The 19,692-nt window shown below is 33.7% G+C and overlaps 2 protein-coding genes and 1 long non-coding RNA gene across 12 annotated transcripts in view; 1 reads left to right on the top strand and 2 right to left on the bottom strand.

Annotated features, from left to right (window-relative positions):
- The first annotated feature begins 28 nt into the window (after positions 1 to 28).
- Positions 29 to 1,094, top strand: LOC111405722. The gene is made up of 2 exons (XR_002704881.1): positions 29 to 817; positions 909 to 1,094. It is a non-coding gene; the product is annotated as an uncharacterized LOC111405722 (long non-coding RNA).
- Positions 1,095 to 1,898: 804 nt separating this feature from the next.
- Positions 1,899 to 9,591, bottom strand: LOC111405721 (long chain acyl-CoA synthetase 1-like). 3 transcript variants are annotated; one of them, XM_023034737.1, is made up of 20 exons: positions 9,340 to 9,591; positions 8,326 to 8,503; positions 7,309 to 7,372; positions 7,105 to 7,194; positions 6,928 to 6,984; positions 6,766 to 6,814; positions 6,447 to 6,523; positions 6,298 to 6,337; positions 6,136 to 6,230; positions 5,564 to 5,731; positions 5,187 to 5,297; positions 4,888 to 4,975; positions 4,697 to 4,763; positions 4,519 to 4,594; positions 3,915 to 4,032; positions 3,105 to 3,350; positions 2,875 to 3,014; positions 2,584 to 2,766; positions 2,333 to 2,452; positions 1,899 to 2,243 (listed from the first exon to the last, which is right to left on the bottom strand). In XM_023034737.1, exons 2-20 carry the CDS (start codon positions 8,469 to 8,471, stop codon positions 2,199 to 2,201), a joined length of 1,980 nt encoding a protein of 659 aa, XP_022890505.1. In that variant the 5' UTR covers positions 8,472 to 8,503; positions 9,340 to 9,591; the 3' UTR covers positions 1,899 to 2,198. The 3 variants fall into 3 exon arrangements, with proteins under 3 accessions (XP_022890505.1, XP_022890506.1, XP_022890504.1); XM_023034738.1 differs by lacking the exon at positions 9,340 to 9,591 and adding an exon at positions 8,690 to 8,791; XM_023034736.1 differs by lacking the exon at positions 9,340 to 9,591 and having other exon boundaries at positions 8,326 to 8,576.
- Positions 9,592 to 13,635: 4,044 nt separating this feature from the next.
- LOC111405720 (DUF724 domain-containing protein 7-like) overlaps positions 13,636 to 19,692 on the bottom strand; it is an 11,669-nt gene continuing 5,612 nt past the window's right edge. For all 8 annotated transcript variants that reach the window (XM_023034728.1, XM_023034730.1, XM_023034731.1 and 5 more), the window contains 4 exons: positions 18,408 to 18,504; positions 17,941 to 18,273; positions 14,624 to 14,779; positions 13,636 to 14,545 (listed from right to left, as the gene is read on the bottom strand). In XM_023034728.1, coding sequence (XP_022890496.1) covers positions 13,896 to 14,545; positions 14,624 to 14,779; positions 17,941 to 18,273; positions 18,408 to 18,504 — 1,236 coding nt within the window. In that variant the 3' untranslated portion in view covers positions 13,636 to 13,895. The remainder of the gene's footprint in view (positions 14,546 to 14,623; positions 14,780 to 17,940; positions 18,274 to 18,407; positions 18,505 to 19,692) is intronic.

Raw genomic sequence — 19,692 nt, 5'->3', positions numbered from 1 at the left:
GGCTCTCATCATAAGATGATTGATAAGTGTGATCAAGTCATTTTTAGAAAAATACTGGTTTCGAAGTACTTGCCCATAATAATGCATAAATGTGGGCAAGTACTTCGAAACCAGTATTTTTCTAAAAATGACTTGATCACACTTATCAATCATCTTATGATGAGAGCCACTTTGTTGGAAGTGGCTATCCCCTTTCTGAGCAGTTGAAAATTTCTAAGATAGTAAATTTTTTCCCTTTGTAGACTTGATATGTGCTCTGGATACGTAAGGAGGTTGTGTCAAATGAAACTTTGTTCGACTAAAAAGGTGAAACAAGAAAAAAATAACTCGAAGCAAGTCGAGTCCCCTCTTTTTGTTCGAGAATGTTTAGTTTCTTTCATAATTAGCACATTTCACGATTTTTGGGTCTTTCGTTTTGCCTCAGTGATGTTGTAAGATGTGACCATTCTGCATTTCCATTATATTATTTTGCAGCTTGATCTTTCATTATGACTTCTTTTCCATCTGACATACAGGAGGACAGAAAAGGAATGAAAAACTTCCTTACATAAGTTTAGGATAACTAGAAAAGAAATCAAGCCTTTCTGTGTTCTTCTTTGTTTCTGATCTTTTGTTTCTGTTTACTATTGCTGTCGGCTTGAGAAAGTAAGGTTTAAACCTTAAGTATTTTTGCAGGACTTGGTTCAAGAAATAGTTCGCCTGTAATATTCCCTGGGGCTCCCGAGCCAGCAATGATGAACAAAGGCTTGATTTCTGTCGAATTTTACAGGAATGGTTTGTCAAATGATGACAGAGTGCCAAATTCGTATTCTCCCGTGTATGATCTATTTTCAACTACTACAATTATATAAGTTATTCCCCCATTTTTCTTTCGAATAGTTTGGCTAATTTTGATTTCATGGATGCAGTTCTGCAGGACAGCTCTCTGGTTTAGAATTCAGATCCCAGGAATAGAGTTAGCTTCACATTTTGTCATCATAGCAGTGAGATGTATATATAAAGATTAAGGAACATGGGATTGAAGTATTTAGAGTTCATTTGTACAATCATTAATTTATTAATTTTATTTGCAGTCCTTCCCTTTACAAAATTCATTCAGACGTTACCCACGTTCAAGAATTATTTATACATATATAGTACAAATAAAAAGTTCTTTTGAGTGAATAATAAATAGTTTATATTAGTCAAAACACATGCCACGAAGGTTAATTCCCTCTTTAAAGTGTGTTCCAGTTTGGTAACTCTCAATCGTTACAAATCCAACATCAAACTTAAATTTTTATTCTCCATCACTACCTATATCTATGGGTAAACAAGAAAAGGGTCAAACTCACTCAATTATGTGCACGTTAACGTTTCAATTTTGAATCGAATCGAAATGTTTAGAAAATTGTTCATTTTAGGCTTGATAGTTACAAAAGTGCTTGAAACCAAATTGAAATCATTTACACAAAATTTAAAAATAATTAAAAAAAACTGTAAACACCAACCCTTTGAAGCATAATATGTGATTGGCTTGACTTGGAACGAAAAGTGCCATGATCCGGCTTGCCCCTAGAGCCAACATGGCTGTAAGAACCCATGACCTGCTTGGGCTAACTCAAAATTGATTGTGCCAGAATGTCATAATTTGATTTACACGAGTCAATATCTATTCGTTGCTTGTCTACTAATTGCCTGTTTGGGTTTTATTATTTTAATTTAAATTGTAAGTCACTTAACTTGAGAGTCGTTGACAGTAATATTTCGTGATTGCGGTCGGTATATTCAACTGGTTGGAGGTCACATCTGATGATTCCTGAATTGTTAAATTTGTGCTGCAAAATTAGTACTATGCAAATTGTAAAATTGATATTTGTGAGCGATACGGAAACGTGGAGTGGAGATGAAATTATATATATTACAAATATCTGAAATTTGTATTGTAACTGTACTAAGAATGTACCTAGTAGAGATAACACCTCCAGATTACTAATTTAAATTTTGAAAATAGTGCACTAAAATATTCAGCAATCACATTAGATAGACTTTCACTATGTACTTAGTTTCGCTCTAAAGGCAGAAAGAGAGGCATACCATACTCGATAGTGCTAATAACTTGTGGCTGCTGATGCAGTCTCCGTCTTGAATTATAACTCTAAATACAAACATTCTCTCTAACTACATGAAAACTTCATATGTAGAAAAAACTGTATGCATCACTTATTTCCAGCTAGCTTTTGGTAGAGATCATCAATTTTCGCCTGCCCAAGGAAATTAATTCAACTCGTGTTTGCTTTATGAAGCATTAAGTGTATGACTACCAAGACGGAATAGGATAGAGCTGGATTACCTTATAGCGCTTATGCAAATTGTCTCGTTTCTTCTTCAGTGTTGCAGTGACCAAATCCTTTTCGGTATCAAGAGGATTAGGTTCTACTATTACGCCTCTTATGTGCTCAAAACGTCTTAGCTGGTTTAAAAAGAAACAAAAGATTAATCAGAAAATGGTAATGGACAAAAATGAATGCTGAAGGAGAATAGCATTGAGCAGGAATCAAAATTTCAAGCATGGATACTGAAAACTAGTACATGAGGTATGACCTTGTTTCGTTCTGCTGTCAACTTCAACTGAAGGAGGATATAATCTTGTAGCGGATTAAGGGAACATAGTTCGAGAAATGAATGTTTGTGGCCGTTCTGTTCTGCCCACTTTTTGATGCTATCTTGATTTGGTACTACTACTGCAACCAGCATCGACTTGAAGCTGTCCCCGTAGACCCAAATCTGAAAGGAATGATCACGTATATAGTTAGAGATACGTGAAAAAGATTGCAGCTTGAAATATAATTCCTATATGAAAAGTTAAATTGACAGGAAGGAACTGATGCTTACATCTTCAACAATCGGGGTGATGCCATAAACTTTTTCCAGATATTCAAGTGCAACGTACTCTCCTTGAGATAGTTTAATAAGATTTTTCTTTCTATCAATAATTTTTACAACTCCATTTGGTAACATCTCCCCTATGTCGCCTGAGGAAAGGTTGAAGAGCAGTCCATAACATCTATTCGGAAATAATAATTTTGAGATAGACTTATTTATGTATTCATAAACCTATCTACCTGTGTGAAACCATCCATCCCTTAGGACTTCCCTGGTCAGTTCCGGATTCTTGTAGTATCCTGCAAATGCTGTCCTTCCTTTGATGCATATTTCACCTCGAGGTGGATCTCCTAGTGGATCATACCCCATTTCTGGAACCTCCTCCAGGCGGATCTCTGTATATACAAATGCAGAACCAACTGTTCCCATCATGCACATTTCGTCAGGGAAGCCAAGAGTGGCCAATCCACAGCTCTCTGTAAGCCCTGAAGCATCGACATTGTGATAGGATATAAGTGTACCCTGTGGAAGGTCAATCACAAGTAACAACACACAACTGGTTACAGGAAAACATTAAAACTCGTACAGTCATCTTGCTTAATAAGAAAAATACTTCCTTTTCTCTATCTAATAGTAGCAACATAAGCTTCACACTTATCTGAAGGAGAGAACCAATTAAGGAAATCATGACACAGAGGTAAGAGTTGAACCCCCAATGTTTTGTTTGGTAAGGTCGATTTTACAACATCAGGCAATGTAAATATGTAAGATAAGTTCAAATATTGTCTACTGTACTATCCAATCCTAGCTGCATAAAAACCGTGCCTTGAATGTAAGTTGCTGCCTTGAAATTGATATGCATAAAGTTGGTAAAATTTGAAATCAAAGATCCTAGTCCAGATATGCAGCAATCAATGATATAATTGAAAGAATTGATGTACACAGAAAGTGAGGAAAATGTCATGAAGTATGACAGAACTAAGCCACATCAGATAATTCCAAATGGTGTCTTCTTATTCTTTGTGTGAAAAAGGTATATAGTTAATTACCATAGCCTTGTACTACAAAAGCACAGGAGGTAACGCGGAGGAATTCTTCAATCTCACTGCCTAGAGGTGCACCACCAGAAACTATTAGACGGATCCTGCCGCCTAACCTATTTTTGACCTAAAAGAAATTCAATAAAAAAAATAAATCAGAATTCACTCTATTAAATTGGGTTTTTGATTTTCTGCAAAAATAATTTTTTCTAAAGATAGAAGGAATTATTTTTTTTCATGTTTCTTCTTTTTTATTTTTTTGCTGCACGTTCATGGTAGGATCCATTTCATTGAAACGACCAAATGCATCAAAATTAAGATTCTACCTTGTTATACACAGCAAACAGAGAAGTGCTTTAGTATTTTTACAGTACCAAAGCTATAAACTACAACATTCTAGCAACATCATGTTGGAAGTTCAAACTTAAAGCATGTTTGGCTATTTAAGTGTTTTTTTTTTTATTTTAAACTTAGCCGAACGTGCACTAACTAGACAAACTTTAGACTAACTGGTCAACCACTTGTGGGCCAATTTCAATTTTGAGGCATTAAGGTTCAAATGATGTCATGGCACTGAAGATCAAAGCATATGGATTATGAGGATAGACACAACCTTTCTGAAAGCCAGTAGATCTGCCAATGGCGATGCATTTTTCTGTTTATACCCTAACTTCATCCAGTATAGCTTGCTGTATCGTGAGATCAAGAAACAGATCCATCAGCAGATGTTCTTAAGTCTTCTAATTTTTCTTAGATCAAAAGTAATACTGAAAATAGAAAAAAGGTATTACTATCTGTAGAGCAAGTCGAAAATTTTTCTCCTCCGTGGATTGAGTTCTTGAAGTGCTATTAAGACTCCTGACAGAAGATGAAATTGATTGTTATCCACCAGCCTTTATTCTAATGAAATTGACTGTTATCCACCAGCCTTTATTCTAACCAATCTCAATATATGATTAAAGATGGGTAAATTTCTCCTTGCCTTCATGTATCCTCTCAAAAACTCGAGGTACTCCTGCCAAAAATGTTGGTCTCAACTCCATCAAATCATCCCTCAACCCGTTTATATCCTTTAACATACATCAAGGAACTAAGTCAGAGGATGAGGTCCAACAAAAAGTATTACATCACGTTATCTTTTTTTTATTTTTTATTTTTTTTATTTAATAATTAATTTAGCTTTTGTACACGTTGTTTGTTTTATATGCTGCTGCTCTTCTGTACTCTCCACAATCATATGAAGATCAAAGGAGAACAGTATTAGAAATTCTGACAATTTACCCCGTGATAGTAGCCAACTGAAGCACCCTTGTGGAAGAAATATTCTTCAATCATGCGATCAAGAATGTGAGCAAGAGGTAGAAACGATATGTATACGTCATTGATTGTCATCTAGTAAGAGTTCAAATGAGGGACATTAGAATTGCAAGATGAAGGAAAAAGAAACTTGTTATATAGGAATACTAAGTTCTTAGACAATTATAACATGAATTGTCGAAATCATATAGCCATTAGGCGCACAGAGGTTGCATAAGGCCTCTCAAGTCTTAAGACACAGCCCATAAAGAAGGAAAGAAAAATTAAATTAGCAGTCATGTCAGAATATCGGAAATATAATGCAATATAAATTATTTGACAGGGGTGAGAACAGATCTTACCTTGTCTTCAAATTGCTCCATGAAAAGATCGACACCTATTATGCATGTGGAAATGTTTTCATGTGTCAATATAACACCTTTGGGATCTCCACTAGTGCCACTGGTGTACATAATTGTGCATATGTTAAACGGCTGTGGCGGCACGATATCTGATGGATATTTCCTTCCCTGGCAAATGATATACATGATTTTAATTGATGGGAAAATTACAACTATTACAACTAACAGAAGATTAGAAAAATTGCAAGAAGATTGAATAGTCAGTGCATTATTTACTGTAAAAATGATAGTCACTTGACTGAATGATGATTTATGAAAACCCCTAGAGTCCTACTAACTGGGCACTGTTTCGCAATGCAGCACTTTCACATTTCTTTTCACTTGTCAAAAATGAAGTGAACTATGGCGATGATGAAAGTAGACAATATTCGCCAAGAGGAATGCTGCTGTTTTAAAAAGAATGCACAATTTCCAGTTTTTGGACTGTTTCAGTCTTCTGTTTATGAAGGCAGAGATTCAAAGTGCACCAAACAAACTGAAAAAAAGTAAAAAATTGAAGATGAAAAAATTACCATTTCAAGGAATTCATTCCAAGAGTATGATTTTACACCGATAGAGGCTGCATTATTCTGTTCTTCCTCTGTCATTGAAGAGAAGCAAACTACCACTGCAACCACAAGAAGACTCAGTAAAACGCCTTAAAGCTACTGCAACTAATTAAGATTTAAACCTACATTTAAGCCGTCGAGCATGAGTGCATTCGGGATTCAAAAGCTGCATGTAAAAGTTTGTTTAATCAGAAAACCATCCAAGAACATACTTTGAAACTTATACAGAAACATTATTGAAGAAAGAAAAAGGAAAATAAGTCGGTGATGCTCACTTCTTTCACTTTTCTATCTTGGATGAAAACAAAATCAACCTCTGCATGATCTATGATGTAATTTATAGCTCCCGCTCCTGCTTCATGAAATATCCATGAGGTTAAATATTTTTCTTGCAGCAGCAATTTCATACGTTTGAATACCATACAGGACACATCACAGGAGAAAAAAGAATGAATAAAGATCAATCCAAAAATTATCTACGCACTGGCAAATACTCCGAGGAAAAACATGATAATTAATTGAAAAGAAAAAAGTTCAAGGAACAAAAGGGCATTCAATGGAATTCGTGCGGTGAAGTGAAACAAGCAAGTTCACCTAGAGTATCATAGAGGGGAACACAGATTAAACTTTGAGCACTGCATGCCTGCAAAATATCAGTAGTACTTTCTCATATAATATTCAGAAAACATAGAAAGAATGATGAAAGACTGGAATTATCAACAAATTGGAAACTCGGATGACAATATCCAATCTAACCTCCATGGCCACAATCCACTGAGGACAATTTGATCCATAAATTCCAACTCGTGCACCCTAAAAATTTAAAATAATTTAACTAAAGCAAGTGTGCAGATTAGCAGATATATAACCATATAAAATCAGAAAATATAACATACTAACTAAAATATGAATATCATAGATGTGTGTTCTTACAGGTTCAATCCCATGAGCCCGTAAAGCAGAACCAACATGTAAAACTTCTTCGTATACTTCCTCATAGGATTTCCAGAGATAAGGGCCCCACTAAGATGATAGCGCAAAACAAGATAAAATATATCAAAGAGTGATTTCTCGTGCATATATGAAGTAGCTAAAATTTTTGTCAACATTTGCAGGATGAGTAGGATGTTATTGTACCTTCCCATTAATAATTTCACGCCATCCTAGCATCTTGTTTCCTGGATACTTCTCAACAGACGCTCTGCACATCAAACAAATTCAGCTCTTAATGAACCTAATAGCAGTATCTAAAGGCTGATAAATTATTTTTTCTCCTAAGAATCAATAATAGACTAGTTGGGACATTTAATCCTATCAAAACACAAAATGCTGACTGGAGCCTAATCTGGACACTTGTCCCTCACTGCAAAACTTCATAAATATATCAAGTCACCTAAATATTCCTACTATATAAAGGACTCTATAAGAGGCTAGTTTTGTGCGTATTAGAGGCATTGACTCTTGTAATCTTTTTCTCCATTTTAGTGAACAAATTGGCGAAATGCCCGCAACGTGCATACTTAGCTTTTTCAGTGAACAGGCCAGGTGCAAACAAAAGTCCAGCATCAACTAGAGACGGTCTTCGATTTATAAAGATATTGGGCTACCCTCACCGTTTAACCTTTTAGGGTGGAACTCTAAGTCCCTACAAGTGGTATCAAAGTCGTGTCCAAGATAGACGTGGATGTACAAGATGAATCCCCAAACGCATGTGGAAGATCCAGAACGGAGATTCGTGTCCAATTTAGTTGCAATGGAGGGACATTCCATGATGGAGCCTCAATGGTACCGCGGGTTTAGTGCTGTGTAGATGGTGTAGATCTCGATTAAATGTGCATGTGATTTTCTAGTTAAAGGAAGATGGATGGAAAACATCAGAGGGGGGCTGTGATGAGCCATGATGATGTGCTACTTCGTTCAAGGAGATGTGTAAATAGGAGTCCCACGTTAACTAGACATGTGAATGGTCTTCGTTACAATTCTCCTTATTAGTTAGCCGTTCGGGACAGAGTGAAAGTCTCTACACTTTCAACACAAGGAATTAGCATTTATTCCATACCACAAAACACAAATTTGTTTCCGATTTCATAATTATTCAGTAATTTGACAAATTTAATTATTTCAAATTCAGTATAAAGGGAAATTCTAAAATACCTGAACATTTCCCAAGCAGTGCCTAAAGCAGGATCAGTGGCCGGAAATGCATGTTCTGCTATTAGATTCCTGTAAACAGGACCAACCGACGGCAGTCCATCTCTCCCTTCCTTCCCTTCTTCCACCTTCACTGCAAATTTCTTCATTTTACCTTTCTGCAACTCAATTCTCAGTTACTTTGTAAAACAAAATTATATAGTGAATATTTCAGTGCCCATACAAAATTTGTTGACAAAGCTAATATTTAAGTAGCAAGCAGAGCAAGAATTCTTCGTTCATAACCAATTTCATGAGGGGTCCGCACAATGAATGCAGCAACAACAATAGTACAATACATAGTGCGTTCATAAATACTAATTCGTACAATAAATTAATTGTTTCACTTTTCTCCTTGCCAAACTTTGAATTTCAGGCACGATCACTTTAGCCTTCATACTTGTGGTGGTGTTGGTGGGTTCGGTTGGTAAAGAGTCTTAAATTGGTGATGCAACAATGCAGTAATGTTGAAAATGTAGACAAATCAAAATTTTAATAAAAACCATAAGAAAAGATTTAGAAAAATATAGGAAACTTTATGGAAAAGAAATATATGGATAGAGACTCAGGCATAATCACACCTCAGTTAAAAAATATATATTTTTTATTTTCCTGGGAAGTAGAAACTGCTGTATTTAAGGATGAAGAATAAATAACGTGAGAATCAACAACACTCCCCTAAATTTTTTCCATGCCAACTGGAATATTAAATCCCACCAAACTCATATCATCTACCCAAAAAATAATATTCCAATCTTAAAAAATGAAAAAAAAAAAAAATTATGTATATAAAATAAATCTCATCAAAAAGCCTTTTAACAGCAAAACTTTTGATAAATAGGTGCCAGGAGAAACTTAAATGCACAACAACTGTTTGTTTTAATGCCACAGTGAACCACCTTATGTGCAATTTGAAAATTAGAAATTCATACCATATAGATCATATATAGATGATAGAGAAGAGATGCAAGGACTTACAGAATAATTAATGTGAAGCCGAAAAAGGAAAATTGATTTCTTGATGATGAAGGTGGTGGATGAAAAATCCCTTCATGTAAAAAAGCTAAATATACGCAAGGCGAAATAAGTATGGCAGTAGAACACAGACAAATTGGGTAGTTGAGACTTGAATTCAAAATACCGATATCGGATTCTTATCCATTAATTAATGCAATGCTACTAATTTCTCTAAAATTAATTCAACTTTGAGCGACGACCGTCATTGACGCCAGACGGAGGATGGCACTGCCGACGACTTGGAAGCCATGCAGACACTGCAGTGTTACTGACTAAATTAAAATTTAAACTTCTCCACTGACAAAGGAAGAGTTCTATTAAGACTGACAATTCAGAGGTCGTGGGTTCGATTGGTAGGGCTCTTGGAAGGCAAGGCATATACGAGAAGGCAGGAATGTATTGGAAGGTAAGGCGTAACGTAGGTTGGTTCACAAGGCACTTTGACAGTTCAGTCGGAGAGGCGCTCGGACCCTGGTCAATAAGAAGCACATCTCACGATTTAATTGGTCTGTGTGAAGAAGGGTCGGATCACAGATTCAAGGAATAGTCGTCGAAAGCGGACACCTTGATAAAAATAAAAATAATAATAATAATATTAAAAAAAATTGTGACTAAAAAAACTCGAACTTTAAGGATTAATTTGAAATTTCGCATGACGTTCGGTGACCACATGTAATGAATATCATTTTTAATACGAAAATTAAGTCGATATCCTTTGTTTAATTTAAAACCCTACTAAGTTGAATGTTAATATGTGATTAAAATACAAGAACAGTCCTGAGGTTTACTGCCTTTTAACAATTTCGTTACTACTTTTCTGTTCTTTATAAATAAAATCCCAACTTTTCATTCTTTTCAGCATAGTCAATGCCCAGTCCATCGTTTATAGGTTTAACACAACGTGTCTATAATATCGAAGTTTTTTATTTTTACTAGCTTGACAACACATACATTACTCGGTCCACTCTCATATCTGGAAAATCATATGATGAGTTGGCTTAGATCCGTTAGACGTCATTAGTTGTTTCATTAGTGATTCTCCACTAAAATTTTGACATCTTAACCAATCGAAAATTTTCAATATTGTGCTGTACAAGTGACATGATCTTAAAACATCTTTTTGATTTTCTAATAAGAGCTGATGTTTTAAATTGCGAAAAAAATTAAATAGGAAAGAGCCTAGATGAAAGCAGGTCAACTAATCTCAACTTTAAATTAGTATATTAAAACCTATTGCCAAAATTATGGTTGAAAAAAAAAACAAAAACAAAAACAAAAAAGAAGAAGAAAAGATTGACATGAACTACTAGACAATCTAAACAATCTAAACAAAGAAAAGATTGACATGGACCGCTAGACAATCTAAACAATCTAAACAATCATTCATTAATTCGTAGGTTTACTTATTTTCCGAAAAGAACTTGTGTGTGACGACTTAATGGTGTAGAACACGACGAAGCTAGTTAAGAACCACAAGAGAAATCACTTTATACTCTAATTGTGGATAAAATACTTGTGTGTGACAATTTAATGGTGTAGGACATGACGAAACTAGTTAAGAATCACAAGAGAAACCACTTTATACTCTAATTGTGAATAAAGTACTCGTGTGTGACAACTTAATGGTTATAGGTTAGAAGGATTGTATTGGTGACCATCATCTACTATATTTGGATGGCAAAAAAATAAAAGAATTTTTGAGGGACCAAGTGTAAAAAAACATTGTTAGACGAATCAAAACACATGCATATAAAGTTATGTTTTCTTTGTATTCGAATGTTTTGATTCAATTTGAGTCTTTTGCAATGAGTCTAAAGATCATATTATTTGTACATCTTTCTTTTTGTTGCTTGAGGATGATCGGAGTAGTTGTATGAGTCACTTGATTTTGATTTGTCCAAATACGTCCAATGCGCTTATATATGTATTTTGATCAATAGAATTTCACATTTACCGATCAAAAACCAGTACTGGTAACTTAAATTTTTTTATGAAATATTCCCTCTAAAACGCAGTTTTTAGTCGTCATACATTCGGAAGAACCCAACATATCTACTCACGTGCGGACTATAATTATTCTTAACTGTGCAAAAAGAACTAAAAATATACTTTTGAATATATGTAAACAAATGTCCCACATGAGCTAGCTGTGAAGATGGTCTTTAGTATTTTAAAATATTAGCTACTCCACCTAATAAGAACCTTTCGAGATGAATACGTACCACCAAGAAGGTAGCAGAAAATTAATTGGCTATTAATGTACACCACGCTAGTAAAGGGGAAGAGCAGCTAGACACATTATGTTAGTGCTGCACACAAAAATCGTGAAACTGCAAATCGAATTGAAATCCTTGAATTGAAACCGTTGGTTTGGGTTCACGTGGGTCTATGGTTTCTTTTTCCTCAAACTGAACCAAACCGTTTTAAAATGGTTTGATTTAAGTTTTGATTTTAAAAAATCGCACAAAATCAAACTGAATCGTTTTTAAATTTTTTAATTAAAAATAAATTTTATTACCTTAAAAATTTTACAGTTTTCACTTTTCAAAAAAAAAAAAAAATCAATTCAGCAATACAAATTATAACCATCCTATTAAAAAAATTATAGAAAATAAATTAAATTCATCATTATTGACCTATGATTTAATAAGTTCACAATATATGTTCTCACCCAATATCTAAACTAAATTAAAATTATTTCAAAATCATATGAAATGAAGAAAAAAAAATATATTTTAAACAGTCCAAATTATAATTCAACAAAACTATGTCAGCAAATCACGTCCAAAATTTTAGAAACCTTAACATAAATTCTCATTTCCCTAACATTTGACGATTGTTTGCCACTGTTGAACAAATCGTCGGTCGCCTTTACCTGTTAGTCTACTAATATCTACCTAAATCACATTTTTTTCTCCTCTTTCGGTAAGTCTTAGTATCCATTTGATTGCAAATATTGAATTGAAAACGAATTTTAGGGAATTGAATTGTCTAGAAATTGTTTTCCTGGTAATTTTAAATTATTGTGTTTGATTGGTATAATTTTTCATGTGGAAAAATGTTGAAATAAAAGTGTCTTTTGAGGTTCGTTTGACTTTGTTTTACATGAAAATTGTCAATTAAATGGATAAATTTTATTGGTATTGCGGATGAAATTTGTTTTAAAAAAAATTAAAGAAAATCATCTATCTTTTGATGTTCGTTTGACTTTATTTTACGTGAAGATTGCCAATTAAAGGAAAATATTTTTTTACTATAATTCTTAGAATTTGTTTTTATTGCCAACAAAATTTTTTTTTTTAAAAAATGTGTACAGTACCCAGAAAACCAATTCTCACCATATTGGTGGGAATCAAGAAAAGTCCAATTTCTAGACAACCAAGAAAGAGAATTCTATGGAAAAAAAAACCTATCAAACATGGCAAAAAATGAAAGTTGGAAAAAGAATTACATTTTCCATGGAATTTGGGTGCCTATCAAACAAGCCCTTAGATTTTTATTCAAGTCATTTTTTTATTGTTCTTTCTTTTATTTACTTTTTTTAACTTATTATACACTTGGGAGTTGTAGTTTGGATAGAAAAATGATTGTTTGTGTATTTAAATGATAATGAACTTGTTTGTAATTTGAAAAGAACGAAGGACGGAGCGTACTAATTGTGTGAAAATGTTAAAATTTCCTAACTAATACTACTACATTAGACTTTCATAAAGTAGAGGATGAAATTTGTCAATTCTCAATAAACTGAAACTCTATCTATCTTTGTATATCTAAACATATCATGTTCAATCATTATTTAACATCTCACTAACAAAACAAAAGAAGTTTTAACCAAACTATGATAACAAAATGTAAATATACATTTACCAACAACTATATGATAATATGAATGTCAAGCAAGAAAAGGTAAATAAAAATGAAAATATATGTATTTGTTCTATTAACATCTTTTAGCAACCAACTTTAAAAATAATTTATTAATGAATTTCATTGTAAATATGAATGTAATTTAACATTACTAATTTTCGTTTAAACTTATATTTAACTTATATTAAATACATTACTATAATGTCGAAAGGTAAACCGCGAATTAAAACCGAACAAAACCACAAATTATGATTTGATTTGAAAAAAGTTCAAATTGCATAAAATGATTTGAGTTAAAAATATAACACAAACCGTCCAAATCGAACCGCGTTCACCCCTACGTTATGTCATGCAAGGTGAAACTTACTTTGAAGTTTTAGAACACATTCATAAATAATTATAACAGCAAACGATCTAATTACCCAGGAATAGGGGTCTTTGAAGTCATTACAGTCTTAAACGATGAAAGCTAACATCATTTACCAGGTCTTTACTTACCAAATACCTACAAGATACACACCTAACACGAGATTACCATTACTGACTAACATTAACGTCTACTTCAACAAAAATTATCACAGCGAGACTCAAAAATCAAGAATTCAACTTTCTGCTCCTTGCAACAGAAGGGTGTGCTCAGAATCACGCGTTTACAAAGGCATGCCAGCTAAGCCTTCAAAATCACACTCGACATTATTGATGTTCTCTTTAATTTCCAGTAGTCTAGATTGCAAAGAAGCAACTTCATGATTCTTCGTCTCTTTAGTTGATCCAACAACTAAAAGCTTTTCTTGCAAGTTCCTTATCTGTTTGTTGATCTCACCAATCTCTTCGTCCATCTTATTTATCTCAAGATTGTGCTCAACAATTTGGCCGTTAATTTCCTCTGACTGGCTCATAAGCTTTTCCTGCCTTCCTTTCACTGATCCCAAGCCAGTAACACGGTCGCGCACTGCCAGAACATCAAATCCATGAATTTCCAATTCCTCAAGCGTCTCCAAAATGTCATCTGTAATGCTTTTAGGATCATTAAATTGCAACCTCGAAACTTTATCAACCACACTCGAAAAGGTTACCATATAACCTACAGCTAAACCTTCACGAGAACTCTCTTTATAAGATTCCAAAGGTCGGAAATGTGGGTTTTGCGGCATTCTTTGGAAAACTTCCATGGATTCGATTGTTTTCCAAAGCATTGTGTTCTTCACGAAGGGCAAGCTTTGCTGCTCACTCGGCACAAATTTATTTTGCTTCTCGCCGGTTCCAATACATTGCCCAGCAGTCCTTGTGAGGATAACTTCTGCAGAAAATTAATGTTGTTAGGTAATCCAGACATACAAAAGTGGGATCAACAAGAAAATGTATATTAGCTTTATACCGGAGCCATCAAAAGCAGTTGGAGTTGGAGCCTGTGTTCCTTCAATCCACTTAGAAAGAGGTTCATCGTCCAATTTTTTGCTGAGTACTTCAGCAATGACTTTCTGGGCCTCCTTGACTATGCCATTTGAACCCATGGTTTTCTCGCCGGATGTATCTAGAGAAACAATAGAAGGACGAAAAGGATGACATCAGCAGACATAATATTAACAAGTTATAAACGAAAAGCATCAATAAAGCCCATAAATTTCTACAATTTGACAATCTCTACAATCACCACGCCCCAAAAAATTACAAATAAAAATGGGTGGAGCTATTTACATCTACAATTGTTATATATCTATCCCACTTTATATCCATTTTTATTAAAATATTAAAAAATTACTATTTTAATCTACGTCACATTTCAATGTTGTCCTTATTAAATTTATTCATTTAAACAATATAGATCCATACAAATTTTATATATTCATCCCACGTTAAATACATCCCTAACACAATTTCAAATAAAAAATAAAATTCACTACACTCATTCCTGTTCTAACAATTCAATAATTAATTATATAGACCAAAAAAGCAGAAACTGATGAAGACTTTTCCAGATAATACGAGTGCTGTGGCTCACCTGGTGAGATTTTCTTCTCACTAACAAACTAATGTAATTAGTAGATCTTTTATCATTGCATTTGTTTGATAATTAGTTCAGCATAATGTTCAAAGCCATTTTAGGCTGATCCCATCCCCCTACCTTTCTCCCTCCCCTGGAAAACAAATTTAGATAAAAATGTGGACTTGAGCATAGAATCCCTATTGATTTCCAGAAAATTTGTTGTCATTTGGTCTCAGAAATCTTCTACATTTGCTTATTGAGCTAGGTACTGTGAATTGCCCCTTCACTTCTGATAAGTGTATTTTATACACTTATTCGGTACTTTAAATAGCGATATTTGATGGTTCTTTCAACAAATTATATCATAAATTTTTGTATTTTATGTTTAATAGGTGAAATTTTATGAAGGAAATGGATTTAAAAGAAAGAAGCAAAAGTGGGCAAAATTGGATAAAATGGCTAAATTGTATGAGTTCCAAAGTTCGGGGACTAAAGTGCAAATATTCAAAAGTTGTGTCAAACCTCAAGATGAAGATCTAAGAGCGTTAGGAGTCAATTGGATGAAGAAGGATGTCAAAGGGATAGGCAAAATATGATCACAAATCAATTTTCAATCGAAAAATTATGCTCCGAAATTTCAGGCTTACATGCAGACCCGTTTCAGACATAGTAAAAGATTGAATTGGAAAATGATGTCTAAAGCAAAGTTGTAGCCCTTTGAGTTAACTTTTCAACGCAACTTGAATCGCCTCAATCGGACGTCAACATATAAAGTTATGACAAAAATACTAAACGAGATGCTGTATGCCCGAAAGTGGTGCCGCAGCGCCACCAGAACAGAGCCGTGGCGCCGCCTGGGTGAGTCTAGGGCACTTTTTTACCCATTTTGAAGCCCATAAAAACCCTACTTTTTACACACGCTACTTGAGAAAGAGATTGGTTATAATTTATAGAGACAAAAGGAGCTGCAGACTGATGCTCTCACACTTTTGAAGGGAATTCCACACATTAGAAGCGATCCACACATTAATAGGCAAGAAACAAGTCTTGCGAGAAAAAGTGAGAGATTCAAAGGGAGAAAACGATGACAAATTTATCGTGTAAAGCATCAATTGGAAGAGGAAAGAATTCTTGATGCAAGATTTACTTCTTTTTCTACATATTTAATTCTAAATCCGGTGATATACTCTAAAACAATTTGTTATTTCTCTTCTTTCATTATTCGCAGCGAAATCCTTTGTTAGGGCAAACAATGTAACATATTTGGGACTCTTTATTTCTTTTATTTGAGATTCTTGTTCATAATGATTATATGTGTGGGTTTTAATCATGTTCTTAATGCTTTGAATTTTCTGGCCAATTATTCAATGATTTCGTGAACAATAATTGCGTACAGATGCGAATTCTTGTGTAGACCACATATTAAAATCCGGTAAATTAATATAACGTGTAAAGATACATATATTAATTGTTGCGATCCTATATGAATTCTTAGAACTATTATTTCGTTTAAATAATATTGATTCACATAGAGATATGAAATTGAATTATTTAAATAGGCTCAATGAGAACTCGAGATAAGTAAATTGAATACCATAGAAGAATTCAACCGGACACTATTTTAGATTTTATGAATCTCGATATTAGAAATAAATGTTATCAATAAGTGAAGTTGTTCCGCCCTAATATTCATTTATTATTTGAATTCTCACTCATTTTCTATTGCACTCACAAACTTTTAAGTAGTTAGAATAAAATCCACTTTTAATCATTGTTCTCATTTATTTTCGTCAAATAGTAGTTAGAAATAATAAATTGAGTATTGAAGTATAGTCCTCGTGGGAACGATAATCCAGACTCAAAAGGTCTACTTTACTACTTGTTATGATCCGTCCACTTGTGGGACAAAATCGACAACAACTTCATCCCTGCAAGATATTAGTTTTGGAACTTATAGGTTTCTTTTATGGACCACACATTCGTTAGCCAAAAACAATATGCATAATTCTTGAAGATACACTTCTTACAATATATAGCGAAATAACCCATGTAAACCTTATTCTGATATTCTGCATTTACAGCCATATGAATCCTAATTGTTTTAGAAGGCACTTCCTAGAAATTCTCAGATTCATCAGCATAAGAAATCCATAAATCAAATCACAAATCATCACAAACAGAAATAAATATAGCAAATTAAGCAAATCATCTTAGAATAGCACTGGATTCAAAATTTTCAAATCCACGATAAAAGGTAATTGTTACTTTTTCAAATTCCTGTTCATATATTGTTAAGTATGTATATATTTGCTCTAATGGTGTCTCTTCCATTGTTTACTAAATTTTTGTCTATTGAATTACAGGGTATTGAAGCTCTTCGAACATATTTGGATAATTTCTTCTCGTCAATTAGGGTTTTAGTTAAATACAAATTCAAAAATAATATAAAAAGATTTAAGAGGAATTTAATAAAATAAATATAAGAGGATGAATTTAGAGTTATATATTTTTATTTAATTTTATACATGTCTATTTAAGTAAATTTACATAAGATTAAAAATACAATAAAATTATATTTGTAAAAGTGGATATATATACAGAAAATATGGATGTAAATAGTGGCTCCCATAAAAATACAGGTTAAAAGTATTTCAGTCTTCCAAACCAATATCTTGTAGAAAGAAATTGCCTGTAGTAGAACTACTTACCTTGAAATTGAGATGCAACCATTTGATCTGCCAAACGTCTTTTTCCTCTCTTTGATGAATTCTTCTCATTTGGATTGATTAACGTCCTGGAAACTTTCTTAGCTGAGACTTCTGCAAAGGTGGTTTTCATCATATCGACAGAACTATTTTTCTGCTTTGGCAGACCATTGAAGAGATTCTCAGAATCCTTGCATGTTGTGCTGTCCTGATTGCCCACCAAGCCCTTCATCCCTGACATCTCAACTTCACCACTTGTGTGAGAACCAACTTCATTTGCTGTACAATCTTTTGTAACCATTTCATCTTCCAAAACATCTACTTTCTGCATGGTGCCTAAATTCAAGAATCTTTAAATCAGCAGATCTAGAAAGTTATTAACATTAAGGAAAAAGAATTCACTAATCAAGGAAGGAAGGATGAAAGGAAGAAACAGGAAGACCAAAAAAACAAAAAAAGAATGCACAGACCTGTTACCGGAGTTTGGGGACTGTTGATTAATATCCTTCGAGGCCTTCCCCTCTTTCTCTTCTGAATGTTCACTTCAGTACCTGATTGTTTACTCTCCTAAAGATAGCACAACAGTAATGAAACAAGAAGCAGGAGCATTTAATTAAACAGAAGATCTGTAAAAGATAAGGGCATGAAATAATGAGGTTCAATAAGGTCAATATAACTCATTGTCTAAAAACTTCTGATTGAGGCTCGCCTCAGTCTGAAATGAACAACAGGAAAACGCAGCTTGCGAGGCAGTTTTGGAGACACGCATCATTTGAGCGAGGCATGCACCTCAAGGCTTTTGAGGTGTACGCTCCTTAATTCTCCACACTTATTTATTTTGTTTCGGCGTCAGCCCTCATAACATTAAAAATTCGGATTGACCCACTTTATGAATGGCCTCACTACTCCCACTAGTCTCATTAGTAAAAGCCTAAAACATTAAAAATTCGTGTTTTTGGATTGAAAAAAGCAATTACTATGACATAAAAAAGTCTCTCATATACCACTTCGATAATAATCTATAACATAAAGATTATTAGTATTTCTTTTTTTATTTGGGATAAATTAGGCGCTTATTTTGCTTTTTCTAATTTATTTATTTATTTTTTTACATTGTTCTGGTTCAAATCCTAGGCTAAAGCCTTAGAATCCGATTATATACTAATTATAGTAATATAAATAAGTTGGTTAGTTGGTGGAAAAGGATACTGGATAGCAACCAAAAAATGAAAATTTTACATTTGTTTTTTTACTTTGTGCTTGTTTGGATTTCATTATAAGAACATTATAATTTAAAGGTCAAAATCAAACTTTATGCTAACCTACACAATCATACGATTCACAACTACTAACCACTCATCCACTACTCATTTCTATCACATTAAGCACCTGTTTGGTTCCCACTATTTTTTTTTATTAAAATCAAAAATATGAACGTTATCCATCACGTCAAGCCATCAAATTTGAATTTCGATTTCTTGTGTGGGGCCCATAACAGCTATATTTTTCATTCTCATTCTTCCAAAAATGAGAAACAAACGAGGCAAAATTAAGTACTAATAATGAAAATCAAGCACTTCTTTGTTTTCTTCTTTTCTTTTATTTATGCAAGGGGGGAGGAGGCAAAGAAAGGATTCAAAGAAACAATAATAGGAACTGGTAATTAAAAACTAATAATTTAAGATACAAAATTCAATGACCCAAATTAAAATGCCCAGCCTTAAAGCAAATTTGAAAAAAAGAGGGGGGGGGGGG

The sequence above is a fragment of the Olea europaea genome, chromosome 12, assembly GCF_002742605.1.
Source record: "Olea europaea var. sylvestris chromosome 12, O_europaea_v1, whole genome shotgun sequence".
Taxonomy (NCBI): Eukaryota; Viridiplantae; Streptophyta; class Magnoliopsida; order Lamiales; family Oleaceae; genus Olea; species Olea europaea.
This window is presented reverse-complemented; position numbering and strand designations above follow the sequence as displayed.

Bases quoted from the DNA above. Each gene is read 5' to 3' on its own strand.
- LOC111405721 (XM_023034737.1), bottom strand. From the start codon at position 8,471: ATGAAGAAATTTGCAGTGAAGGTGGAAGAAGGGAAGGAAGGGAGAGAT. The intron at 7,373-8,325 runs GTATTTTAGAAT...TTTGATGTGCAG, and splicing joins ACTGCTTGGGAAATGTTCAG to AGCGTCTGTTGAGAAGTATC. The intron at 6,985-7,104 runs GTAAGAACACAC...TTAAATTTTTAG, and splicing joins GGGCTCATGGGATTGAACCT to GGTGCACGAGTTGGAATTTA.